Source organism: Chelonoidis abingdonii, chromosome 22 (assembly GCF_003597395.2).
Source record: "Chelonoidis abingdonii isolate Lonesome George chromosome 22, CheloAbing_2.0, whole genome shotgun sequence".
In the NCBI taxonomy this organism is placed as follows: domain Eukaryota; kingdom Metazoa; phylum Chordata; order Testudines; family Testudinidae; genus Chelonoidis; species Chelonoidis abingdonii.
The window spans coordinates 8,295,867-8,323,856 of NC_133790.1; the positions used below are offsets into that span (position 1 = coordinate 8,295,867).

The 27,990-nt window shown below is 42.7% G+C and overlaps 1 protein-coding gene across 3 annotated transcripts; it reads right to left on the reverse strand.

Annotated features, from left to right (window-relative positions):
• Window positions 1-113: 113 nt before the first annotated feature.
• CDK2AP1 (cyclin dependent kinase 2 associated protein 1) lies at window positions 114-27,949 on the reverse strand. Of its 3 annotated transcripts, XM_032800676.2 has the most exons (7): window positions 27,837-27,949; window positions 20,821-20,901; window positions 20,262-20,403; window positions 12,982-13,060; window positions 4,887-4,993; window positions 3,751-3,877; window positions 114-909 (listed from the first exon to the last, which is right to left on the reverse strand). In XM_032800676.2, exons 5-7 carry the CDS (start codon window positions 4,962-4,964, stop codon window positions 842-844), a joined length of 273 nt encoding a protein of 90 aa, XP_032656567.1. In that variant the 5' UTR covers window positions 4,965-4,993; window positions 12,982-13,060; window positions 20,262-20,403; window positions 20,821-20,901; window positions 27,837-27,949; the 3' UTR covers window positions 114-841. The 3 variants fall into 3 exon arrangements, with proteins under 3 accessions (XP_032656567.1, XP_032656566.1, XP_032656565.1); XM_032800675.2 differs by lacking the exons at window positions 20,262-20,403; window positions 20,821-20,901; window positions 27,837-27,949 and adding an exon at window positions 17,644-17,732; XM_032800674.2 differs by lacking the exons at window positions 12,982-13,060; window positions 20,262-20,403; window positions 20,821-20,901; window positions 27,837-27,949 and adding an exon at window positions 17,644-18,078.
• Between the last annotated feature and the right edge of the window lie 41 nt (window positions 27,950-27,990).

Here is a 27,990-nt window from a genome sequence, read left to right on the forward strand (position 1 = left end):
GTTCCTGGATTTGAGGCTCCTGCATGAAGGTTAAACATTGGCCTATCTACTGAGTTCTTTTGCACTTTTAACATAAGGTTGATTAAAGTGACTGTACATAGTTTTAATACAAATTGTTAATGAAAATAAGCTTTATTACATCAAGTAATAAATACATACAAAGATGCAAATAAGTTTTAGTAATTTATCCAGAATTTTGTTTTTTGGCAAACTTACAATTGAAATCTTCAGCCTTAGGGTGAAAATTAGTTTTCTGGGACCTTGTTATTGTTAGGTTGCTCTATCTTCTGTATTTATAACTCATGCACTTTAAATGGACTCCAAAGCACTAACAATCATGCAAATGCTTATGCAAAAGAAGAGTTATTTCTAAGCAGGGTCTATGCTGTGTGGCAAACTGTGTGAGTATAGCCGACTACTAGGTAAAACATGCTACCAGTGCAGTTATTTAAAAAAAAATCCTTAGAGCTTATGTCAAAGGTTGAAAGATTGACCATGTGGGGTTAAGTGAATATAGTCAAAGAAATAATAATAATAAAAAAAAAAGACTGTGGCTGGATAAGAAAGGAACTTAAGTATAGTCTGCGGGAGAGAAAACATTCCTCTGCATGCAGTTTAGTCTTAACCTTTTAGAAAGAATTTGGGGAGTTTAACATCTAAAAAAAAATGTAAACCCTCAATAAATTGAAAAATCTTCTCATTCTTAACTGTACATTTTCATAAGGACAAAAAAAAGAGTAAAACATTCAAAATAAAAAGATTCATCTGCATGTTTCAAAAGGAATAAGTATTACGTTTTTCTTCATAAAGAGATGGAAAGTCTTGTAACTTAATTAGTAGGCTAGGATCTTGCATTCCGTTCAGTCTCAGCCAAGCATTCCCGAACTAATCCTCTAGCATGAATGATGCCTGCAAAAGAATAGTAGATTTTTTGGAAGCATCAGATTAGGTGACAGTTGAAATTCAAAAACGTGGTTTAATGTTTCTGTCCTGAAATAGCTTGCAAAGGTGCGGCAATGTACCATAACTGCGGTGGCGGCAGCAGCATCCCAACTGCAGTTAAAGCAAGTGAGTTTGGTTCTCCTAACTGGCATCTTTTTGCAGATTAATGCCAGAAGGGACCATTATGTTAAACTTCAGTTAAAAATGTGTCCTGACCAAAACCCTGAATCCAGGCACCTGTGAACTTAAGTTCCACATTCAGCGATGGATCTAAACTTTGCAGCTCAGGCCTATTTTAAACTGCAAATCTTAATTAAAAAAAAAAAAAAATTTTGCATAATTGTAATTTGAAAATCTGCTAAAAATAATCGAATCAAAAAGCCTGATCTGTCCGTTGAGTAATTTTTTCTTCGAGAAGGTGTCTCTCGACTCAGACCCATAACTGTCACCTTGAAAGTCAAAGTTTAAGCTCCCCCAGCGTTAACAACACAGAGTGCTAGCGTAGATAGGCCATCATTTTAAGCACCATGTTGTCTAACCTTGCTCAGGTCTCGTTGACATAAGCTGCTTTTGAAAATTCTAGTTCAAGTCCCAGCCTTGGTACTTAAAACACTAGTGGCAGATCTAGATTAGTGCTACCAAAGTTCACAGCAGTGGAGTCTGAGCCTGTGTTTGGTCCAAGGGAGATTTTGGCATGACTTGCCCAGTGCAGACAGCGCTACACTCTGGCACCAAGTTTTCAGGGCAAGAGAGAATAGTTTCGTTTCTGCTCAGAGCTCACCACTACTGCTCCTTAACTGGGTGGAGGAGTTGCTGTTGAGCAGTAGGAGATGCTTAGCCTCATCAAACTCAAAGTACGTTGCCTCTGAAGAACTGGCAGCCTGGAAGCTTCAAGGTCACAGAGCAACAGCCAGTGATTGCACCCAAAGAAATAATTGCCCATTAAATCATTACACTAGAAAATTTAGGGTTACAAGGATTTTCAAAGGGTTAAATATATATATATATATATGCACACTAGGAAATTGGTGCCTGTAACTATAGTATGCACAGATATAGACTCAAAGCAGCACATTAGACTTTATCTGGCAAGGTGCCCAGTTTATGCAGCAGAACTACCCTGAATTAGGTAGAAAACAGACAGTTAATTGATTTCAAAACTTGATAGCCTGTGTGGCTTTTAAGCTGGTGGAGCACAAGACAGAAGTCTCCTGCAGGAGGAATGCTCCGTATAGCAGATACCTTCCCGCTCCCATGAGGGACACCTGCAAGATTCCCCCGGACCTGCCCCATCATACTACTGTCTGCTCCCCACACACACACTTAATTCCTCCTCATAGGAACCTCCTCCACTATTGAGTGGGCAAGTTTCTGAGTCAGAAGATGTCAGAAAAATTGGCTGATATCCATGATGCCTATATAAATACATACTGTAATGTAGGAAAGCACAACTTTAATCTAGCAACTGTTCAGCAAGCACTTGTTCGTGCTGACAGTCTGAACTTTTCCAGGTCTCTGCCACATCCTTCTTGTAGCCTAGTGCCATTCTTGATTTATTTTGACACTGGTTCAGCCAGTGCAATAAAGAGACTCCTGCAACACTGATTTGTCAGCCCTGATTCCACTTTACCACTCTTATCAGCAGACTTTATCACATGCCTTCCAAGAACAGCTACTATTCATTTTACTGCACATGGTGGCAGATACATTCTGGGCCTTAAGTATAGCTGGCTTAATGCCACCTTTGCACCACCCAGCTGCTGGGCTAATCAGAGACCATTTTAGCCTCTGGCACAGGATAGAGCAGCTTGGAGAAATCCCTTGCACCCAACTGCCCATGGCCCTTATGGGTCACTCCAGCAGCACTTCAGGAATGTCCTTGACATGCCTCCTGCATGGGATGGTGTGGAGCTGGCTACACCAGCTGTAGGCATGCAGCGATTTCCCCAGCCAAGAGGAAAGGATACTTACCACCCTCTTTTGCTGGCCAAAAGGAACTGAACTGGGCCCTTAGACTCTAGTAGCCTCAGGCTCCCTTAGATCTACTTACATCTGCTTATTGATGTCTAAACAGGTGGAATTTACAAACGGGAGCCAGGAGGAGTAGGAATACATGTGATAGAGGAAGATGCTGGCTAGTTCAACGTTAGCCTCCCATTTGTTCCCCCTCCCCCACATGCCTCTCTACTGGCCCCTCAATATGCAAGTTACCATGGGGTAGAATCTCTTCTAGCAAAGATACATTCAGTTAAGATGAAGTGGACCAGCTGGAAAGGTGATGTATGAGTGACGCTTTGGTACATGGTTTGGAGTATAGTTTAGGGGATTCTAAGTAAGTCTTTTGGGAGTTTAGAGTTTATAGGAGATATACCAATCTCCTAGAGCTGGAAGGGACCTTGAAAGGTCATTGAGTCCAGCCCCCTGCCTTCACTAGCAGGACCAATTTTTGCCCCAGATCCTTAAGTGGCCCCCTCAAGGATTGAACTCACAACTCTGGGTTTAGTAGGCCAATGCTCAAACCACTGAGCTATTCCTCCCCCCCTCTGCCCCATTGATGTTATATACACAGTGAGGGGGCTGGAAGAAGGTGCAAGTTACACCCCTCTGTGCACATGAAATACATTCAGTCATTGGTTTGTCACATAGGAGGTGAACAGGCGATTGCGAAGCCATGTTAAACAAGCAACTCAGCTAAACACACTAAGTCAAGCCAGCGTAAGAGTTCCCCCAGCTCTGAAGTAAGGGATGTGGGGAAATGGTTTGTAAATAATCGATCAAAAAAACTGTCTATTCTATCAAAACAATTACCTCGTTTTAGCCTCTCCATGGCACTTTTACTTCCAGCATATGTAGGTCTAATTTCTTTTCCTAATTCTTCTATGATAGCTAGAAGTTCTGCATATTTGCTTTGTGGTACTTGACTGCTGCTGGTACCCTACAGTTTGAAATAAATTAATCAATTATACATGGCAAAAAATAATAGCAGATTAAAACAATCATAAGAATCTGTTTCATAATGTGCCCCAGTTGATCATAGTCACTTGCACTAAATGCATCAAGTTCATAGTTTTACAGGATTTTAAACACAATGCTGCATTAGTCCCTGCTCCTGCAATCGGATACGAGGAGGTACGATGGAGTTGCAAGGATCTATCATGGCAGATCTGACTGCAGGGCTGGGACCTTTTAACATTTCATCAGAACAGCACTGCAAATCATTAACTAGCACAATGCACAAGTTCATCTCTCTTTCCCTCCATTCATTGTAATTTTAAGTGGTAGTACAGGGAAAAACTGAGCAGACATGTTTTCAAGTATGTTAAAATAGGTGGAGTCAGTGAGAGAGAGAGAGACACAAGAAAGCTGTCCAGAGAAGGCCTCCTTCTCCCTGTTAAATGGCAGAAGCCATTCCACAAAAGTTGACCAGTTAGATTCTTGTAGCAGCCAACAGGAAGGTTTGGATCATGCATTTTATAACTCTTTTGCTGGGGTAAATCTTAATTTACAGATATATTTACTATTAAATATTATTTTTGTATTTTAAAAGTCATACTAATAGACTCCTGTTTGGTGCAGCCTTTACCATCAAATTATAATCTTTGACTGTTTTACACCTGTGCCTTTGTCTTTGAACACAACTCACATCACGGTTCACCAGTGGTCAGAAGGGCAGGGACTCATGGTTAGTTCTTAAATACCCTGCCTCAGCATGGGAGGATGGATTAAACGACCTCCTGAAGTCAGTTGCAGACTTACACATGATTCTATAACCCCCAGTGAGCACTACAGTTAGTTTAATATGAAACCAGGATGCATGTGATGAATCTGTCTGCCATTTATGTTTCATTTCAAAGCAAGGGAGGGTCACATCAGTCTGCATGCCACAGTTCATACTACTGCTCAAACCTTGTCACCAATACGATTTAAAACCATTTGAATTTTACCTGCATCCCTTGTGTATAGCCTAGAGACGGGGGTCCATAATCATTTATAAGCTGTCTGTATTGTGCAGAGGTTCCCATACTTGTGGAGGGAGAGTGAACACTTCCAGCTTTGGAGGAAGAAAAAATAGGAAAGCAAGATTTATTATCCAAGGATGAATTAGTCAATACCCATTGGGGTATAATTCAGGGACGTGGTGTTGTTTTTAAACAAACATTAACTTGTCAACATTTTTTGCCAGATCAGTAACGCAGGAGTCACACTGTTCACTGCAAACAGGACAGACAGTTAAAGTAACCATCCTGTAGTGTACACTGTACAAGTGAAAGAAGTGCAGGCCATGACATTACAGATATATCTAGACTTGGAAGGATTAGATTTGTAATTGGTAAATGTCAGTAAATGATAATTTCACCAAACCCACACAAACCCATGACAAAAATTCTCCCGTTGACAATAATCACAATTTACAGATAGGCAAAGTAAGAAAAAAGCTGCTTGAGAACTTAAGAGTCTGATTTAAGGATATTTACTTGATATATTTTGACAATTTGTGTTTTAACAGTTATAAAGTTTAAATTTTCTGAACCTTAGTGTCTACTGTCTGACCCCACACCCCATCATTCTGCACAACTGTGAATATTTAAATCATTAATAGAAAAAAATGCTCAAAAATAAACACTGAAAAAGTCAAAATTAAGTTCTGCCAAGCCTGGGTATATCATTTGTACTGTTAAAAATTCAACACTATATAAAAATCAAATGTTCTGTAGACTTACTTTAAATATGGCTATAATTTTACAACTCAAATAGTCATCATATTTGCAATGCAAATCACCCTAAAAGCTATTTTGAGCCTACACCACAACTATTCATTGTGTGACATCAACAGTGAATATTGTTCATCACATTCATCTCTTGTGTGATGTCAAACATTTTTAACCAGTAGGATTGGGCTATGCAAATAAACCAAGGAAAGAGATCACTAATAAAACACCACTTTTGTGTTACTAAGTCTGATATTTCACGAGATCATCAGACTTCAGAGTGAAGTTAAACTGCACTGACAGAACATTTTTATTATGAACATATATTTACTTTAGGCATTATCAAGCTTTATGGTCCCCTTAGGTAAATACTGACAGACATTACTTCTAGGGTCAATAAATCTGGCATGGATCGTAAAGTAACAGAGGTAATTATCTACTTAATGTTCCATCTTGATTATTTTTAAAATAATAGGTTCCTCATAAGATAACTGCTATACTTGATGCAATCTTTCAGAAAGTGCCTTTTCCTGAAGGAGTTCAAGGTGAGTTACTCATACTGCACAGGAACATTCCTCCTACGCTTCCCCCAAATAAACCCAAAACCTTTTGTGTCCTTTATTATTCCATAAGTTAATGTGGCTTTTTACATTAACCAAGAGTTACAAGACCAGTGTTATCTGTCAAAGATCTGCCCCGGTAGAGGGGAATCTGAACAGATTCCTTAATCAGTTTCTAATATTCAAAATGCGGGGGGAGGGGGGGACATCAGATCACTTCCTCCTTTTCCTTGAGGGCCACAATCAACAGTTAAAGGAGACACACACGATAGACAGATCCAGTGTTGTGCATTGCTGATTTAAGGGCTCAACCTCTGTCCACACGAGTCTGCTAAGGCACCTATTGATCTCACTTCCTCTGCCCATTGAAGCAGCCTCCTCAGTCATCGTTTATCATCCTTTTCAGGAAAATGCACCATTTAAAACATAAAAAGGCATGTAAGGGTCCTGATCCTGCTGCTTGTTTTCATAACCTTCTTGGGAGTTCTGCCCAAGTAGGGGTTGCAGAATCTGACCTAAGGGGGATTTATATTGTCATGTTTAGCTGTTCTTTCTCTCCTCTTCCTCTTTAAATGTTCCTGCTCCCACAGTAGCTTCCTTCTGTCCAGGCTTTCTGTGCAGCCTCAGACACATCAGCTCCCTTCTCTACAAACTCCTTCCCTGAAAATTTCAAGGCTTCTCCCACTCCCTTCCCATGTCCATGGCCCTATTTGGAATTTAAATGAAATACAAATGAAAAGGATTTGACATTGTGAGAGTCATTTTGTTCCGTTTAGTTTTTTACTCCTGACTCTTATTTATTTTTGCAAGGACACCACCAGAGGAAGCAGAGATCACGCTCTAAGAAGTGCTATTGAGTGCATGATGGAACCATGACTCTAATCTTCCTAATTTTGTGCTTCTATAACAATCACAGGGAACCATGATGGCCTCTTTCTTCATTACAAGAAGAAAGAGTGTTCTTAACTTGAGTTAGCTAATGTGAGATAAAATCCTAGTGAAGACAAGGTGGGCTGCAGCTTTTTAATGAGTCAGCTGCTTGAGTTGAAGACTCATCTCCCCTTTAACCTTTAGCTCAATCTGCTAATTTGTTTGAAAAATTAGACTGCCTCGTCTTGAAAGGGTTGCTAACATGGAGGTACGAACACACCTTTTTCCTAATGATGGTATACCTTAACGTTCTCAATTCTTACACTCTGTAATGTGAGTGGTTGTCTCAGGACACACTTACACTTGCAATATTTTTATATCCACATTTTACCCAACATTTCAAAAATCTATAATAATGTTGTCAAACAGACATCCATGATGCTACTTTGCAGGAAGTAGCACCTTTCCTCCAAAGGTCTCATAATGCTTTACAACCATTAATTAGCCCAGCATGCTGTAAGGACGTGGAGTTTGATTATGCCCATTTTACAGAAAAGAAAACTGGGCATAGGTAGGTTAAATGTCTTTCCCTGCATTCACAAAGTATGGGACCAATCCTGTGAATGCTTTCCACCAGGTGATTCTGAAATGTCTAATTGAAGTCTGTGGAACTGCTTGCAGTAATAAGGACACCACCTGGGTGGAAAGGCATTTACAGGGTCAAGCCCTGAATCAGTTAACAAGGACAAGACATTCAGGAGTCCAGACTCCAGTCACCTGTCCTAGCAACTAGCCACATCTTTCCTATTGGTTATGAAGTAAAAAAAAAAAAAAAAATAAGTAGAAAACAACTAAAATTTGTTTCAGCTGGCTGCTTTTAACAATACAGACCAGACATTTCATTGATCTCCTGCTTAGACCATGTTAATTTGAACTATGTTTTGTTCCCAATCTGGATAGAAGTCAAGATTACAACATAAGGAGCGTACAGATAAGAACAAAAACCATCAGGTGCCTGATGCATGGAGACAAAGCAGTGACACCGCAGCAAGGTGCTGCATGAGAAAGTTTCACAGATCTGGACACTGACAACAATATGGCATTGTTACTGCAGAGTAGCTGCAGATTCTGACAGTGGCTGAATTAGCATTAAAGGAAAAAGTATACAACCACTAAGGAGAATTTACTAAAAGACTGATCCTGTCAGAGAGCTATGGGAAAAGGATTGGCACTGGGATTTTAGTCACACCAAGTGCATCTCTTCTCATTAATAACCAGATCAATGGAATTTTGGCACTGGAGCAGCCAGGGACATTGTATTGTCTACTTTACTCACAGCATATGCAAAGCTGTGATGCAGACACTAGAGGCCATTACAGAGCAAAGAATGTCCTGCCGAATGACAAGTAGCGGTAACCATGGTGAGTTTACCTGTTTCTTTGCAGTCTGCATCAAAAATGTAATAAGACATAATGCCATGCGCCAACCACTTTATCAGTAGCAGCAGGCACAGAGAACAAAGAAGGGGATTTAGCTTTGCTGTGATACCAGTTCTCCACGTGCTGCAAGCGCCCATGTCAGATACCTGCCAGTCATTCCCACAGGGAGTGGAGGAGTGTGTGGGACTTGGCTCAATAAAAAGAAAATCAAATTTTTGTATTTATTTAAAATGCGGTTGTGATCCTGTTAACGAGCTTGAGTGCAGAGTATTTCCTGAGAATTAATGTCTGGTGAGGGGTAACGGACCTTCTTAGCCTCTCAGCTCTCCCATTAATCCCCTGGAAGGGCCTCGGGTCTTAGACTTTTTTACGTAGTTAATCCAAAATACATTTGTGTATCTTAGCATTTAATAGATTTCAAATTATATTTGCTGGACCTTGTCATTATAATGAGCAGCAAAACCAGGCCAGCGAGCCCCAAATGGCATCCTAAGTCACAGGAGACCAGGTCAAGAGGTCAAAATGACTGTACTGCATAGAAGAGAGTAAAAGATCCAGCATGGCGTTTGGATGTTGTCTTTCTCTGGCATCAACCCTGGGCTGATCCAAAGTGCCGATGAGATCTGCAGAGTGCTATATGGCATCTGTCCAGGCTACCTGAGCAGCTTTCTCCCTCTGCCAGCACCAGGATGAGGCAAGCTAAAGTCAGACTCTAGACCTGAACATATGGGACCTGGAGCAGTATGTTCTCACTATCCATGTGGAGGTGGAGGGGAGAGTGGCAGCTGCAGGGACAACTCAAATTCACTCCCCTGGTTAATCCAACTGAGGTCAAGGCTGCTGATCTTCACTGAAGGGTGTAAGGTCTGATGGTGGCGATTTTGGGATACACATCGCCTAACCCTAGGCTGGTAGCCAATCCATGCTGATATTGATAAAGGAGGTGTGGGCGACAAGATGATAGGCATGCTGATTTATCTAGCTTTAGACGTAAACATTGCCGACAACGCTCATGGATTTATCACAAGCCTTGCACTATTTGATGTTCTTCTTAATGCTCCAGGTGCTGGAGGAAAGCGATCATGTGAGAATCTCAGCGTGCATATTTTTTAAAAAGGAGAAATGTTTAGCAATTTTTAGAGAAGTTCAAAAAGAGAAGTTTTTAAGTTTCACTTTCTCTTGACTGCAGGAAAAAAGCTTGAAAATGTGACCCAAGTGCCCCCGAAGATTCAGAAACCACATATCAGACAAGAACCCCAAATGTATTTTTTCTAAATCTCATGCTTTTGGGACCTGACCCATTACCTTTGAATGCTGGCAGTTAGCAATATCACAAACAGTTAAGAGAGACTAATGCTGGAGTATGACTGTCACCAGAGCCTCTGGAGGAATGGCAGATGCTAGTTGCACTCCTCAGACTCAGACATCCGCTCCTCTCAAGATTCAGCTGCACTCTTGGAATGACTTTTCACATTTACTCCCAATCCTCCCCCTTCCAGCCCCACAACTTACCTCCATCTGCTCTCTCTCAACCTGATTCAACATCCAGTGAAATTCAAGTAAATAGAAAGATCCCATAGACTTCAACGGGCCTGGAATCAGGCCCTATGTGCCCAACCCAGCTCCCACTGAAGGCAGCAGGAACTTTCCACTGACTGCAGTAGGAGCTGGATGGAGCACTATCTGCCTCCCACCCAGCTTCCCTGCCTTTAACTCCTCTTCCTTCCTGCAGAGCTGCTCCTTCAATTCTCTCTGGTTTCACTCGTCTGGTTGAGGAGAATTTGTATTTTTAAATCTGCTGTTGCCAGCAAGTGAAGTGGATGGGAAGTCAGGTTGTGCTTAGAGAGCTCACAAAACCCTGTGCATGCTGCAAAGTAAACTGCGTTTCTGTAGCTAGTCAAGGCACTCTCATCTGACGTGCTTACAACACTCACAGACAGTTACAGCTACATGGTGGCAGCTTTTGTCACCACACAACCATGTGGCATGTTTATCGCATCCAAACCTGCTGTGCTGCTTAACTGCGGCCTTGTCTACACTCAAAAGTTATACTGCTTTAGTTACACAGAAGTAGCTAAAGTGGTACAACCCCCCCCCCCCCACCTCCACTTGCATAAAGTTACAGATGCTTATAGCAGTGTAGTTATTCCTGTATGGGAAAGGGAAAAAAATACACAAATATACAGAACATTTATTCCAGTATAATTGTTTCCACACTAGGGGTCCTACAAGTATAACTATTTAGTTAGGGGGTTGATTTTATTATTTTAACTGAAGTATTTATACTGGTACAAAATCTGTGAACATTTTGGTGCTTGCTGGAGAAAATCCATACAATTATCCCACAGTGCCTCTGCAGGAGGTGTGAATTTTTCACAAAGTGCTCTTATCCCAAGCGTTTGTCAAGCATTTGAGCAAAAACAGGTGTTAAAAAACACATCTGAAACAGTCTGAATAAAACCCTACTCCCCTCTCAGTTGCTAAGCTGTCATTTTCCTGTGATGTCAAATCCCCCCACTTGTCTAGTCATCCACAGAATCCTCTGGCAATTAATCAATCAATCAATCAAGGCAAAACCTGATGTTTCTAAGTAGAGCAGAAAATAAAAGCTTTTTCTTAAGAACAAAACCCCACACAGAACTCTCAGCCCTACGAAAAAGCCAGTTCATCTTAAATTGCATTTTTTATACAAGTGGATTAATTTTGAGTTTAACACATTTGCCCAACTAAGATTGTGTAATGAACATATAGGCCTGATTCTACTCTCAAAACCACCAATGTAAATTGGAAATAATTCTATTGAGCTTATTGGCATCACAGCCATGTAAACCTGGTTTAAGTGAGAGCAGAATTAAGATCATTGGGTAAATTTCTCCACTGCCTTGTACTCTGGGCAAACTGCTGCCTTTTTGATTGGGTGGAATTCTACAGCCCCTAGGCACAGGTGCAAGTGACTACCCACAAAGAGAGAAATCAATGGGGCCAGGATTTCACCCCAGATGCCAGGCCCAGTTTGTGGAATCTGGCCATTTTACAATCACATCAGTCTGAATCGTGGTTTTAATGTTCAAACTTAGAAGGAAAGAACATGAATTCTTATCACTCAAAACATCTTGGCTTCATTTATACAAAATTTCACTGCAATCTCATGGAGGACAGCTGGAGAAGGGCAAACATGGTACCTGCCTTTAAAAAGGGGAACCAAGAGAACCCAGGGAATTATAGACCAGTCAACCTAACTTTGATACCTGGAAAGATACTGGAACATTATTAAACAATCAAATTGTAAGCGCCTAAAGGAGAACAGGGTTATACGTAACTGCCAACACGGATTTGTCAAGAATGAATAATGCCACACCAACCTTATTTCCTTCTTTGACAGGGTTACTAGCTTAGTGGATGGGGGGAAGGTGTAGATGTGATGTATCTTGGTTTCACTACGGCTTTTGACAGCACCACATGTTCTTAAAAGCAAACTAGGGAAATGTAGTCTCGATAAAATTAACTATAATGTGGGTGCAAAACTGATTGCTAGACCATACTCAGAGAGTAGTTATCAATACTTCACTGTCAAACTGGGAGGGCGTATCTAGTAGGGTCCTGTTCTGGGTCTGGCATTATTCAATATTTTCATTAATGACTTGGCTAGTGAAGTGAAAAGTATGAGTATAAAATGTGTGGATAACTTCAGGCTGGGAAGGGTTACTAGCACTTTGGAAGACAGGATTAAAACTCAAAACCATCGGGACAAACTGGAGAATTGGTCTGAAATCAACAAGATTAAATTTAATGAAGACAAGTGCAAAGCATGCTAGTCTAAAGAAAAGAGGACTGAGAGGGGACCTGCTAACAGTCTTCAAATCTGTTCAGGGATATTATAAAAAGAAGATGGTGATCTATTGTTCTCCATGTCCACTGAAGGTAGGACAAGAAGTAATGGGCTTAATCTGCATCAAGGGAGATTTAGGTTATTTATTAGGAAAAACTTTCTAACTATAAGGGTAGTTAATCTTGAAATATGCTTCCAAGGGAGGTTGTGGAATCCCCATCATTGGAAGTGTCTAAGAACAGGTTGGACGAACACCTGTCAGGGATGGTCTAGCTTTACTTGGTCCTGACTCAGTGTGGGGAGTTGAACTAGAAATTGGTTCAAGGTCCCTTCCAGTCTGACAGTTCTATTATTTTAATCATTAAGATGCCACATAGGCATCTGTGTCTATCCAGGCAGATCCTATTGCTGCACCAGGGCAATGAATGGGACAAGCACTGCCAACCTAGCAGTGAAACACTCAGTGTCTCATTACCAATTCCCCTAAACACTCCAGTCCCACTGAATATTTAAATAAACAAACAATAAAAAAGCCATTTTTGTAGAAAATATTGGGACTGATCCCCTTTACCGTGCTCTCACAGTGTAAACGAGACATTCATTATATCTATTTACTTTATATTTACACCCACTTTAAATCCCCTTTACATTGCCAGAGCCTGGAAATGGGCTTTGGTGTAAATGGAAGCCAAATGAGAATCAGGCGATTTCCTTAAAAACAAAAACAAACAAAAAATGCTAAGTTATTCTTCCGCAACAGCCAAAGAACCTCTTTTAAGCTTTAACATTTTATACATAGACAAAGGTCATTCATATTCAGTTTTGTAAATTCCACACCTTTTTCGCTATTTTGAGCAAAAAAATACCTGTCAGTGTCCCCCTGACATTATCCATTCCTATTTTTTTGGGTGGGAGGAGGGAAGGTAGCACTCATTTGATAAAGGACCAGGTGAGTTACATCTGGAAAAAGTAAACTAATCAGCATGTTTAGCTCAGTTCTTTTCAGACTATTTTTAACATGACTTGGACTTCCAGTGAAGAGTGAGCAAGCGCTGTATTAAATTTTAGCAAATTTAATTACAGTCATAAATACAATGCCACTGTGAATCTCTGACAGAGTGAAACCAAGACAAGAAAGATTTTTTTTTAAAAATAATGTAAATCTGGAAAACCAATGTTAAAGCTCTTATAATGCCCACAAATTACTCCTTGTGTCTAGCATAGTTTAGTATGTAAAAGCTTCCACAAACTGCTATCTTAACAGAGTACTTCATTTTCTGCACTGCTGTGGCACAATAGACTCCCCCACTCCATAAAACCTGAATACGGACAACAGGATCATGTTAAATATCATTACATAAAGAACGTCAAGGAAGCAGTTTGTTTATGGAGCTGAGTCAGAGCCTTAATATTAATAATGTAACATATTATTGGACATCAGAGACTAGCTAGCATGCATATGTTCTACTGCCCTCTTCTGGCTCGAATCAGAACTCTCAGCTGTGCTGTGCCCCTACTATACTGATACCAGATAATGGAGATTCTCTCTTGGCTCAAGTGGCGGGAGGTACTTGTGATTTTGGAGCCAGAGAATCTCAGTCACTGTAAAGTTTGAGTGGTAACACTGCAGGCACTGTGAGAACTACAGAAGTCCTAGGTTACAATATTTTTTCTGTTTAAAGGGTTGCTGTTGAAGAACGTGGAGCCGGGATGCAGCCTACTATTTTAACATTACAATAATCTGCTGGAATTTGATTCTACATATGGAAGTTTTAAAACTTCACTCTGATCTTAGCATTTTGTTAACGCTGTCAAAAATAATAATAATAATCAAAGACTGATACAGTATGCCCCTTGCAAATACCATTCCCAGAGCTGTGCAGATTCCAGGTGAAATTATTAAAGATGTTGGTGTGCAAACAAAATACAACCATAATGGCTCTAACCCTGTTTAAACAAACAAAGCAAAACAAAAAAAAGTGAGTGAGATAATAAAAATAAAAAGGACCTTAAAAAATGGAAGGTTGTGTGTTTGAGATTAAGAACATGTCTGCAAGTGGCTGGTTTAGAAATACAGGACCAGCACTGAATGTTATACCACAAGAGCCCAGGCTCCAGAGTGGAAAGTCCCATGGGAAGACTACAGATACCTGGAAAAACACTGCAAGTTTAATCACATGGGGCCTAAACCCTTAATGTCCTGAGCTTTGCATCATCGCTCACAGCTGGGCAAAGCAAGTTCAGAGCCAGTGTAAAACTCTGCTTTGGAAGCAAATGACTCTCTCTTTGAACTAGTGTAAATGACAACGCTGCAAGGCACTGGAGAATCAGGCCCCTGGAGCGCCCACAGTACTATGTAGCTGGGGAGGGGGTTTAAATCACCTGTGGAGTAGACCGACTTTACTTACGCAGCCATCCCAAGATCTGCAGGGAATCCCCACAGATCTCCCATTAACCCTTTACAGCCCTTCCTGCCCCTATGGCAACTCTCCTCTCTCTCAGGGCTTGCCTTCACTGCACAAGTAAATTGGTTTATAACCTGAGCATTGTCCCTAATTCGAGACCCATCCACACACACAACCCCAGGTGGTGACCTTTTAGCTGGTGGTGGCTGCCCTGCCTGGCGGTATAGTCTGCAGCTCAGGTTAGTACAACTCATCAGCTGCTAACAGAACCACTCTGGGTAGCTCATCTGTTATTTTGTAGAGTGGCCACTCTCACTCGAACTAGACTAAGTGGAGAGGAATTAACCAGTGCGTAGACAACACAAGTTAACTGTGCAATGAAGACACAGACTTCGGAAACATGGACCACAGCCCCTCTAGTCCCACTTGCACCAAAAACCCTGCAGCACAGAGCATTGTCATTATTATATAGATACCCCAAGCTGGCCACATTCTCTCAAACCACTGAGCCCCAACCACTCCAAGTTCCCGCAGAGCAGCTTCTGCAGAGCTGATTTCAGCCAAAGGGATGGATGTCCTGCGTTCAGCCCCTCTACAGGATTCAAAGGAAAGGGATGCTCTAACCCCAGGTTTGGAAGCAAACCCAGGATTGCCACTTCTAGCTGAGCTGGTGGCATTTAATTTAAACACAAGAGAGATGGAACCTCCTGAAACTCAGAATTAGGGTCCAGCAAGGAGGGAAGCCATTTGCAGTCACATCACTCTGAATGCAGTGTGTGCCCCTGCAAGGACTGCTTTGTCTAACTCCCTTGGCCTCAGGCCATCATGCTGGCATAGCCACTAGCTAGAGGAAGGGCTGGTGAATGAGGAATAATGGCAGGAGATCGAGAGAAAGAGAGAGCCCATTTTGGATACCGATTAAAATATTTTTCATTGCTAAGAGTCTGTGGGTGTTAAGGACGACATGAACCCAGCAAGCACAAGTTAGGGGATCACAGACAGGGGACTGCTGAAAAGTCACTAAAAAGGAGGACAAACGGAATGAAAGAAATGTAAAGCTTGAATCATATCATAGATCATTAGAGAGCATACAGACAGAACAATGACAGCAAAAAAAAAAATCACAAAGAACTTTCAGAGTTACTTAAACCAATAGCTCAGTAACACGTTTGCTGTGGTCTTAGCCGTTGTTTTCATCTGATGTGCAGTTAGCCTAGTGTTTTCCCCTGGCTCCATGATGTAAGCCAAAAATCAAAACAAAAAGCTCAGAGTCCCTGCTCTTCTATGGAGGTATTTTAGAGAATGAGACACTGGCTGTAGTGAGGGACAAAAAGGAACAGTTCCATCACTTGGTTCTTTCTGGTGACACTGCTTTAATATGTCACAAGAATCTGAAGTCAGGAACGTCCCTTTTTCCTGGCTTTTTTTTAAAAAGTACCAAGCTGATCTCAGGCCATGATCCTGCAAATACTTACATGCATGCTTAATTGTACACACCTGAGTACCTATTTAAGTCAGCTACTCACATGCTTCAAGCTATTCTCATGTGTAGGTGTTTGCAGGATCAAGGCTACAGTTCATATCTTTCTTCTCTATCAGCTGGTGACAATTCCTTGCAGCAAAATGAGATCTGCTATAATTGCCACTCATTGTAGCTTCTTTGGGGTACATGTAATTAATACCACAGGAACAGAATCACAGACAGTGCTGCAAAACCACTGAAGTATATTTCCACTCCCTTCTAAAACACCAAAACTTCTCTCTCTGCCTTTCTTTTTTTCTTTTTTTTTTAATAAAGTCACATTTCTTCCTGTTGATATTTTGATGTCAGACCTGTAGACACCATATGTGTGAGCGAGCTGTTAAGACCAGAACGGTTAAAGACAATTTCTCCATTTCTTGTTTTAATACCCATTGGCGTGCAGAGATACAAGGATCTCCTAAAAATATCCCACCGTGAATGAACTGCGGCTGCTTTATTCCGAATTTTCCGATTTACACACACATGTTCTTTCATGCACACACCCAGCAAAGTTCACCACAGAAATTAACATTTTTAAAAATGATGGTTACCTTTAAAAATAAAAAAGTTCAACCCACCCAAGTCACTTTGCACGGGGAAGGGGAGATGGGGAATAAAAATAAACAGACGGGGGGTGGGGGAAAGGAGGCTCTTTAACAAAAATTAAGCTCTCCAAAGCCCCTAACTGAAGCTCATGCTGGCAGAGGAAGACTTATCCAGCACAGACTAATCTCCTCCAGACTCCAGCACTTTGAAGGACTCTCCCCTGAGGACAAACCCTGATGGAGAGGGGGCCATTTCAGATTCGGGGGGCTGTTTCAAAGTCGCTCTGGGGCACAGCCCTGGAGAAAGTGGGGACCAGAGCGCGAGCCCCCCCAGCCCCGAGCAGCAGAGAGCGCGGCTGCCTTGCCACACACCACGCGCGGCCAGGCACTTGCAGCGTCTTGCCAGCAGCGGTCGCGGCTGAGCCGCGAACAGAATATTCCTGATCCAGATCAATCAGCAGCCCTGGGGAGGCGATCATGGAGGAAAGCGAACGGCCGGATCAAAAGAGCCACCAACTGAGCGGCGCCGCGCGGAGGCGGCCAGCACCTCGGCGCCAGGCTGGGCGCAGCGCCCCGGGGCGCCGCGGGGCCCGGGGAGGGAGAGGGGGGAGCCGAAGTTTGCTCCTTGGAAGCGCAGCGCTGTGGGTGATTAGTAATAATGGCGGATATGAATCAGCTCCGAGGATCTGACCCTACGTATAGAACTGGACAAAAACTACAGTCTGGGGCTTTCCCCAGGTATTCGCGCTGCACCACGGCGCTCTTTCTGTGCCTCCAAAAAGGGCTGGAAAACTTGCCCTCCAGTTGCAATCGGAGACTTACCCTGGTTGATGGAAGTCCCGGGGAGGTGGGCGTTCAAGTTGGGCTTGTAAGACATTCCTAGAGACATGGCAAATGCAAGAAATAAAAATGTCCTGACATTCAGTGGAGCGTCTCTGTGTCTCCCAGACACTTTGGGTTGTTTACAGCGGTAGCAGCACCGGCAAATATGGCCGTCACTTATATTGACACCCACAATGCAATATATCATCCATACATCATTAGGAGACATGGATCCAAAAACTTTAGAGGAGAAAAGGAATTCACGCGTCTCTCACAGCCAGTCCTCCGCACCCACAGCACTTTAGATTTTTATTTTCTGCAGGGTCGGGGGGTCATTTTTATTTTTAAAGAGCAAACAATAGAGGTTTATTTTTTTTAAATAACATTGGTTTTTAAATGAACTTCAGAAACTTTTGGCAGACTTTTGGGTTGAAATCTTATCCTGTAACTTGTTAAAAGGGAGAAGCTGGGGGTGTGGGGAAATGTTGAATGGGCATTCTTAAAAGGATAAAAATAGTTGGATTTGTTTTAGGGTTGCTGGAATTTTTTTTTATGGCAGATTAGACAATCTGTATTTTTGTTTAATTTAATATTATAATCTTTCCAATTAATTTGAGTGGTGGGCAATATCTGCTAATAAGTTATACAACTTTTTTTTTTCAATTTTCTATGCAAATTCTCCTAATAAAGTGAAGAAGGTGTTCCTTTCAATGATTTTATATACTAAATACATTTTCTGTCGGACCATCAGTTTGGTCTGATCAGAGGTTGAAGGTTAATATAGACTGCAGCAACTGAGAGTTTTAATAAAAATAAAACCAGATAATAATTAACTGGTTTTTCTGTTTGCAAAGAGATGGCAATGAAAAATAAATGTCCACTCAGATTCAGAAGGCTAAATTTTAAAAATAAATTTTAAAAAGTCTTAGAAACATCAATCTGTGATGCTAAAACTCATTCAGACAATGGATCAATTTAATCGCAACAAAGTTATCCTTAATCCACAGTAAACCTGTGGCATATTCAGTTAAAATTATTCCAGATGTATATGAGTGTAATTGATCAGCCTGTGGCCGACTGCCCTTTCTAGTGGGTTCTACACCTGGAATTAAGCACCATGCTGGAACTTTCACATGACATGGCATTTCCATTGTAAGATTGTCACTCTGAGAAGGCTGTAACACTGTTATAATTTCTACTAATATTTTACAACCAAATGGGGCCCAATCCTGTTCCTTTTGAATGGAATCTTCCCATTGGCTTACATGGTACAGAATTGGGCCTATACCATCTTTCTGTTCATTAGTGCTTTACAAAGGAAGGTAAGTATGATCTCCATTTTATAGGTGGAGAAACTGAGTCATGGAGGTTAAACAATTTGTGTAAGGTCACACAACGGGCACTACAACTCAAGTCTCTGAGCTCCACTCCCTTGTTCTACCCACTAAACACTACATAAGAAGCCTGTCCAATAGGAATAACCATGGCTGATGCCTGATCTACTGTTAAACAAACTATCTGGATGTTCTGAAGTTTCACTTTCAACTCCAAATGCATCTCAAGTTATGGCAGTGGAGCCCAGAGTGGTGAGGACTGTTGTTTAAACAACTGATGTGTGCTGTACTCCATTAGCACAGGGCCAGAAAACCTCAGGCACAGAATTATATGCTTTTTACCCCATATTTTCAAAGTGACATAAAGCTTGGCTGCGCAATTCTAATCAAAGTCAACCGGAGTCACACAGCTAAACCCCCTCATCCAGCACTTTGCAAATTGATGCCTGACTGTCCCTGAAACTTTGCTGCAGGATTTGGAGATAATTGTGTTTACAGTAACCCCTCAAATGCTTGTAAAACTTTGCAGAACACACAATTCTTGGCCTAGCTCTTTGTGGGCCTGGTTTTCCCTTGACCTGACCCTTCTGCAGTTATTTACACATCTGTGAAGTAGGTGTAGAATGGTACCTTGCTCAGTTAGTAGTATTCTACAGCCACTCTGCATTAGTGTAAACAACTGCATGTGGTGCAGGGCCTTGGAGAATTGGAGTCTGGGTGTTTTACCTGGTTCTCACATTGGTAGCTTCAAAATATACAATGCTCCTATAAAAAATGTCTTTAAAATAGCAAAGACTCTATAAAAGCATCTTTCTTTAGAATACAATAGTACAGGGTGCAGAGGGACCCTTCTACTTTTCTGAGCACTCCCTTTTTTTCTTTCTCCACTGATAGGAAGCTGTCAAGAATGTAGAGATGGATTCTCCATCGCTGACACCTGTGCAAAATGAGTGTCTATTGATACCCTGACAGAACAATAGGATTTGACATCCACTCTGCAACTCTCTTGGCTCATCTGTAAATGACAACACAAGGTGCAAGACCACAGAAAATCAGACCCTTAAGTTTTGGCACCTGCAATACATGTCAGCATTACGTGGCTTGACTGGCTATCTTTTGTTCTGACTTTTCACTCTGGGCAGCCCCCAGTGAAGTTGGCTTGGGTACAAAGTGACCAAAAGTTGTTCCTATCTGTCTAATGGTCTATGGTCCATGTAAAATTAGTGGTCTCAGTTCAATCATTTGCGGCTGCAACAACAAAAAAATACCATCCCAGCTATCTACCTTGTTGGCAATTTTAGCAAGGATGCCAGAGACGAATTCCCTCAGAGATACTTCCTTCAGGTGAGGGTCTGGTCATGTTGCACTGCTGGAGTCCACATTCTGTAGACAGAGGACATCACTTCAGTAGTTCTTCATTCAGCACCTGTTGGGTGCAATAACCTCTCTTAATGGGACACTCAGCAGAGATAGATGCTGGGAACCTTCTGCACCAAAATCACATTTCTACCACCTGAGCTGACTGTTAACTGGTAGCAGTAGTGGGCTCTTAATCTCTATGTAGGCCAGTCACGAGAAGGGGACATGTCCTACAGAGCTAGAGTGTTACATTGAGTTTGATATTCTCTACCACACTCACATTCTGAAGGCAGGAGTAACTTAAAATAAGTTTGTGTTCTTAATTTATTTTTTTAAATCAAGGGAGAAAAGTCCGTAAGTGGGGTTAGTCTCCACTAAGTCATCTCCTTCTCTCTGTGCACATTGCTTCTGGACCCCTTACATGCAGTTACAGTTCCAAAAATGACTGCACTATCTGAAAGACATAAGCTGTGTGAGCCCTCACCTGGTTCTTCTCCTTCGGTGTACTTTCTTCATTTCCATTACCAGTGTTTCTCAACCTCTTCTGCCAAGGCCATTGGGGACCCTACGGAAATACACAGCATTACTAAAGGCCCAGCCCTTTTTAGGCAAAGCTTCTGCTGAGCTTCTCCTGAGAAAGTACTGCAGGACTGGATCCTACATCCCTCCAGCTTTTGTATAAGAAACACACACAAACTACATTTAAGTGATGCTATAAGACTGAAACCCAAAACAAAGGAATTCTAAGTTCACCTGACATATCACACGTCCCTCTTGCTGCTGGTGCAGCACTAGGGTGACCAGATGTCCCAATTTTATAGGGACAGTCCCGATTTTTGGGTTTTTTTCTTATATAGGCTCCTATTATCCCCCACCCCCTGTCCTGATTTTTTACATCTGCTGTCTGGTCACCCTATGCAGCACTTATAAGGTGGCAACTCCTTTCTAGCTGTGATCTGTTAGACAGTGTATTGGGTTAGGTACCAGGACACCTGGGTTCATGTCTCATCTCTGCCAATGACTTCCTGTGTGACCTGAGGCAAATAGTAGTCAATATTTATATGATGGTAGTGCCCAAAGCCCCCAGTTGGGTTTGGGATCTTGTTCAGGGTACTGCACAAACACAGAAAAAAGACCATCCCTGCTTTGAAGGACTACAGTCTAAAGTCGCAAGTGGCCTGATTTTCACAGGCGCTGAACATCCTTAGTTCCCAACTCCCAGTGAGAGTTGTGTATGTTCACCAGTTGTGAAATGAGACCAGTAACCTATCATCTCTTAAAATAAAATAATAAGAATTAATGATGTAGATCCATGTATATAAAGCACTTAGAGAGCTACAAACAGAAAGCGATAGCCGAGTGCAAAGTAGCCATGTTTATTATCCTATTGGGTTAAACTATTAAATTGGAGGAATTCAAGGTGGAGCATCAAAATCCTGGCATTTCCTGGCCACTGTGATTGGTGTAAAAAACTGCTTGTGGGTGTTAATATCAATTGAACTAATTTGGTTAATTTTAACTAATTAAATTGTGTGTGTTTTAACATTAGTTCTCTACCTGCTGGGGGAACATACAAACTAGCTTGGAGTGAGGGGAAGAAATTAGATCTTCGTCTCTGTTCTGGAAGGAATTTATATTCAATCATTTATGTAAATATCCCCAAGACGTTAAGGACCTACATAATATTTATTATAATCAAATAATCATATAGAATATGCACAATATAATAATTACATAAACAGCCCCTTGTATATGAGAGGTGGGAAAACGAGCTGTTGAAATCTCATGTAAATATGTCTTTAGAGATTGTTCAAAGCACAAATTACTGAGCCACAAGTCGATGACAGCTCCTCCAGATCTTTTATTGTCTATCTTTACAAACGTACAACTGCTTCCAAGTCTGCTGGGTAAACATATATTTAGGAACTTCCACAAATGATGATTATTTGCCTGATAATCTCTAATGGCTCTTTGGTGGCAACTGGTGAAGGCATCTCAGGTGAAGACAGATCAACCTATTCCCTTTCTGTGCCTCCAGTATGAGGCCTTGATATTCCACCCCAACCCTCATTTTTCCAAAGCCTCCCAGCTTTCTTACACTCACAAGGCTTCTGTTCCTCATGCAGCTCCCTCTCATTTCCTACCATCATCATTTATTGCTCCTATCCAACAAGATTTCCCTCCCTTTACTGAAACCCCACACCATGTGTCTGTAGTACTAGATGTAATTTATTTATCATGCTTCTTGCTGCTTAAAGTGTGCAGCACCAGAAGTCTACAGAGCCCTCCCTGGTTATACACAGAATGGAACCATTTGAGAAGCTAAGCAGTGGGAAACAAGAGGGTTGCAAACAGAGGAGAACGCAAGCGGGAATCTTTCTCTTACAAGTTCTCTGGACATTAGGCTAGTGGGTTTTTCCTGGAAACTTTGCTTAATTTCTTTTCTTAGATGTTGCATTGTGTTAATTTGTTGCTCAGTACTCTGCCTCTATCTGGTAGAGTCACCCTTCTGATAACAACACATGACCTTTTTATGAAGCACCCAGAGATCTCAAAGCATTTTACAAACAATAATACATTAAGTCTCCCAACTCCCACTTCACAGAGTGGTGAATTCAGATACAGAGCGGTTATGCCACAAAACAAGCCACAGCTGATGGGGGAATGAAGTCCAAGAGTCCTGATTCCCTGCTCTAACCCCTAGACTACATCATGGGTGGATTACAGGTAACCAAAGCCTAGGTACAGCAGTATTTCAGCCCCCCAACAGCCTCTCTCTCCAAACTTCCCCAAAACAGACTTCTGCCCAGCCCAGCCCTATCCCCTCCCTAGCTCTGGAGAGACTGACTCTCCCTTCCAGCCCTAGGATAGTCTTGTTTCTCTCCCACGCTTGAGTCCTTCATCCTCCTGCCAAGTGGAACAGTCCTGACAGGCAGACAGTTGGGTGCTGCCTCCCTGTCTGCATCTCTGACTCCAGGTTCTCTCTGTTTATCAGGCCCATGTCCTCTGGATTCTGCCTTAAAAGTGACCAGTAAAATAACACTGTCCAGGGGCCTCTTTATGAATGTGTAACAAAAAGCTGCGGGGGTTAACATAAAGGGGCCTTACTGCTGCTTGGAAATATTAGGAGTATCAAGTCTGGTCTTCCCTGGTTTGCTGGAGGTCTCCTTGAGCACTAGAGAACTGAAGTGAGAGATTTCTTAAAACCTCAGTCATGCAATTGTGTGTCTAAAATCTTGCACATTGAGTACCTGTACCTCACCCTCCCACCCCCCGCAGCTCTTTGTCTGGAATCTAAGTGACAGGTGTGAACAAAACCAGCTAAAGGGCCTGACTACAAATCTTTTCCCCACTTGTTTGCTCCTGGCACTGTGGCTGAGGCTCCTGGCGCTGTGTGATGCCATCACGCTAACAGCTCTCCAGGAAAGAGGGCAGACAAACCCTGGATGTCCAGTGCAAAATACAACAGAAAACAAGAACAGGGATGAACTTTTGGTTTGTTTTGCTTTGTAATAACAGGGGATCTGCTTATATCTACCCCTCCTGAAGACAGTGATGGGAAAGGGTGGGATCAGCACGGCTGGGGCACAGACACCAGGGACTGTAAGGGAACGCTGGGGAGTTCTGCCCTGGCCGTAGGGTGGCCAACACTGTATTCAAAAAGTAAGAGACTGTTTTCTTAGCACCCCTGCCATTCCCCCTGCTCCCGGTATTACCACTGATAATAAGCAGCACTCACCTACATTTGCCAGGGGTATTTTGTACTGCTTTTTGCAGCACTCAGCAACTCCCGACCTTGTTGTAAAGAGATGAAAAAAGAAGGGGCGTCTCTCATAATAAGGGACTGTTGGGAACCCTACCTGGCAGTGAGTGAGATGAATCCCCCTATGGCAGTGCCGTGTTTCTAGGACTCTTCCTTTGGTATGACCGTTTGCATAGGTGGATTAAAATCTCTCTCTGTTTCTCTGCTTCCCTGGGCAGTCTTCTCCCCAGACTAAGGCCCCATCCTAGACAAACTCTCATTCCAACCCCTGGATGGACTCTCTCTTCCAGCCCTCCGGGTAATGGACCCTTGTTTTCCTCCCACTCCTGAGTCCTTGATCTTCCTGCCAAATGAGGAAGCCCAACCCAGCAAGTAGCTATCTGACACCATTCAGCTGTCAGTCTGTATCCATGCGTATTGCTGTCTCTTACTACTGCCTGCAGGCTGTGGTATGAGATCCCAAAGACCTTGTGTTACTCCACCTCCACTCCCTGGATGTAGAAGCGCTGCCTTTCAGTGGCTGCAGACAGCATTCTAGGAGGTGATGGGTTCTGAGTAGGAGACAAGGCACTTTGGGACTTGCTTACAGCCAATCCTGCTTCAGGGTCTATTATACAGCTAATTGCAGGGAGCAAGTCTAAAGCAAAGCACCATGCCTACTTTCCTGGATCAGGCTGCTACTACTACCATTGCTCTAAAGCAGGGGTGTCAAACATAATCCACTCGCTAGACCTGGCCGACATGATGTATTTATGAGGTTGCATGACAGAGAGAGAGAAATAGAAACAGGAGGATAGGATGAAAGAGAAATGAAGGGCAGTAACAGCAATGGCTTAAAGGGGAACAGACTCTCCACTGATCAGTGAATGGGATAATGAGGTACTGAACAAATAATACCCAGCCCCTATGTCACTATGTATTGGCTGAACATTCCTTTTGATCTCTGTGCAAAGCTCCTGGCATCTGTGGGCACTCTCTGTGCATTGTGGAGGGCATAGGATGGGCAGGGATGGTGTCCCTAGCCTCTGCTTGTCAGAAGCTGGGAATGGGCAACAGGGATGGATCACTGGATGATTACCTGTTCTGTTCATTCCCTCTGGGGCATTTGGTATTGGCTACTGTCGGAAGACAGGATACTGGGCTAGACGGACCTTTGGTCTGACCCAGTATGGCCGTTCTTATATCTTATGTCATATATAGTCCTGAATATATACACCAAGCCAGCGCCGGCTGCTCCACACACAATTCAGTCCTTTCTCCAAAGGAGTTTGACACCCCTGCTCTCTCAGTGCCAGTGACCTCTCAATGAGACAAACTAGACTGGAGACAAAAGCCTCAAAGCAGATGTTTCCTGTTAACTGAGATTTGCATATATAAATCAGCACTGGAAAGGTCCACATGACTAGAAGGCTGCCCAAGCTAGAAAGCTTTCTATCTTCACTCTATCTGAAACTTAGTGCAGCTGAGGTACTGATCCAGCTCTTTCAAGTCCAACATATGCTGGTCCTGCCTGTTCTCTTGGGGGCACTGAAATAAGTGCTGGACAATTTCCCCATGGAGAGTTACTGCAGTGGCTTGAATAGTCTGTAAATGCTGCACAATATTGATGATTCCCTTTTCCCTCCCTTTATTAATTGAAAAAGAGTAACAGGGAGCCTCAGGAGCTCTCTGAATCTCTCTAGGGATGTCAAGGCCTTGAGCTAAAAAGCCTCCGCCACTGTAGAAATGCAGCAAATCTGACCTCTGTGATTGTCTACGAGGCCCCAACCAGATTCGGAGCCCCCTGGTTCTAGATGCTCTACCCACTGCTATGCTAGCCCATTGGGGGCCCTAAGAAGGAATTTTGGAGGCTCCCCCAAATACTAAATCAGGCAAGTTCTTATGAAAATAAGTGAATAGGGGATACCCCTTGAGCTGCTCAGGCTAAGCAATTGCTTAGTCTGCTTATGCCTACCACCAACTCTGAGACAAACCCAGGAAGTATTATTATCCTAATTTTTAGACATGGGGAGCTGAGGCACAGAAACATGCCCCAAGATCACACAGGGAGTCTGTGGCTAAGTCAGCAGTTGGACCCAGCTCTTTGGAGCGCTAGCCAAGTGCCCCAGCCACTGATTCTTCCCTTTCTCTCCTCCAACAATCTAGAAAAGTAGGTCAAAAGGCCTGTCAGAAAGGGCAGGCCAGATTACCTCAGCCTTCCCTCAGAACGAGCTGGAGTTAATGGAATAGTTACTCAGAGTACACGCCTCCCTAGCCAATGAAAGGAGGAATCATGAACGTTAAATTTAAGCCAGTTATGAGAAGCTGATGAGGATCTAAGTTTCTGCTGAGTGCCCAGTCTGCTTGCTGTGTTCTTGGCTGGGTACACAAGGGCCTGGTGTAATATTGCCCCAAACTGGGCTGCAGTCAGCCACATACAGCTGAGCCACAATTTAGCAGAGCTCCCTCCTGACCAGGGTAATATACACAGCTCTGAGAGCAGCCATATTGCAGGCTGACGGTCCTGAGCCAGCTTATGGTGTTCCCAGGTCTGTCCACAAGACTGCATAGATCTAGCCCTGCTTTACCTTAAAAATTAAATCTAGCTGGCTACGTTGCTGCGGGCTGTGAAAAATATGGCATCCTGTGTGCCATAGTTAGGTCAAACAGAAGGATTCTTCCATCAACATAATCCACCTCTTTAAGAGGTAGCTAACTACACTGATGAAGAACCCATTCTGACTAAGTAGGAAGCATCTACAGGACAGCGGCACTGCTGCAGCTGCATAGCTGTACTGCTGTAGCATCAACATGCCCTTAGAGGCCACTATGGACAGAAAAGGACAGAGCAGCCCTAAAGGCACTTAACCTGTGTGAAATGTGAGGAGGCCAGGAGACTGCCATCTCCCTTACCCTTCTTGCTGCAACTATGGCAACAGGGAACAGCATTCTAAAGTGTCAGGAGTCTCATTAACACTGAATCCAGGGGATCCTGGCAAAGAGCCTAGAATGGCACATTGACTGTAAAGCTAAAAGAGGGAACAATGTCCTTGATAAGGGACGCTTCCCTGAATGTAGTGGGGAAGGGGCATTTGTGAAAACAAGTGGTGACTGCTCAGAGGTTCTTTGCAAGGTCTTATAGCAGCAGGGAGGTTGTAGAGCTGGGCAGAAGTGTTGGACAGGACCAATTTTCATAGGAAACATTGCTCAGCTGTCACAAATCCATTAATTAGTAGGATAAAGGGAAGGCTCCCATTGGAAATAAAGCTGCGGGGTTACCCCTAAGCATCTTGGCAATATGCTTGAAGAGGGAGCAGCAGGCCTGCCTGAAGACGTTAAGGGAAATGCTGCATGTGGTGGTCAGAGCTGCAGGAAGAGGTCGGGGTAAAAATAACCTTCTTAGCCAGTGCAGCTGGGTTGCCTATCTTCAGAGGAGATGGAACATTTGAAGATTCCACTTGTATTCTTGTTTCAAAGGGCACTTGTAGTCTTGGTATTAGAGAGAGTCTGGTTAAAATTACTATCTTAACATCCAAAACGTCTGTTAGTCTATAAGGTGCCACAGGATTCTCTGCTGCTTTTACAGATTCAGACTAACACGGCTACCCCTCTGATACTATCTTAACATCCTTATCTCCTCTTACTACTGACACAGACATTTCCCTGCCTCTTTTTGCCTTTTGTTTTCTTGCATGTCACTGAGTTTGACTCAATGAGAACTGACACTGGCCCTCAGGGGAGTTTTGGTCTCCTCCTACCTGGCTGTTCAGCCTCTGGGAGGGTTCCAGGCTGCAGTGAGCTAGGCTTGTTGGATTAAAGCTTCTATTGCTGAGACCTAGCAAGCTGAGGCAGCTCCATGTCTTCTCAGAATCAGGTTCCTCTCTGCTCTGGCAAAAGAACTGGGCAGAGAGG

What these genes read in the sequence shown, in the direction of transcription:
- CDK2AP1 (XM_032800674.2), bottom strand. Translation starts at nt 17,872, where the DNA reads ATGTCTCCTAATGATGTATGGATGATATATTGCATTGTGGGTGTCAAT. An exon ending in GCTATACACAAGGGATGCAG is followed by an intron (nt 3,878 to 4,886) that starts GTAAAATTCAAA and finishes TTCAAACTGTAG; the next exon opens with GGTACCAGCAGCAGTCAAGT. An exon ending in CATGGAGAGGCTAAAACGAG is followed by an intron (nt 910 to 3,750) that starts GTAATTGTTTTG and finishes ATTCTTTTGCAG; the next exon opens with GCATCATTCATGCTAGAGGA.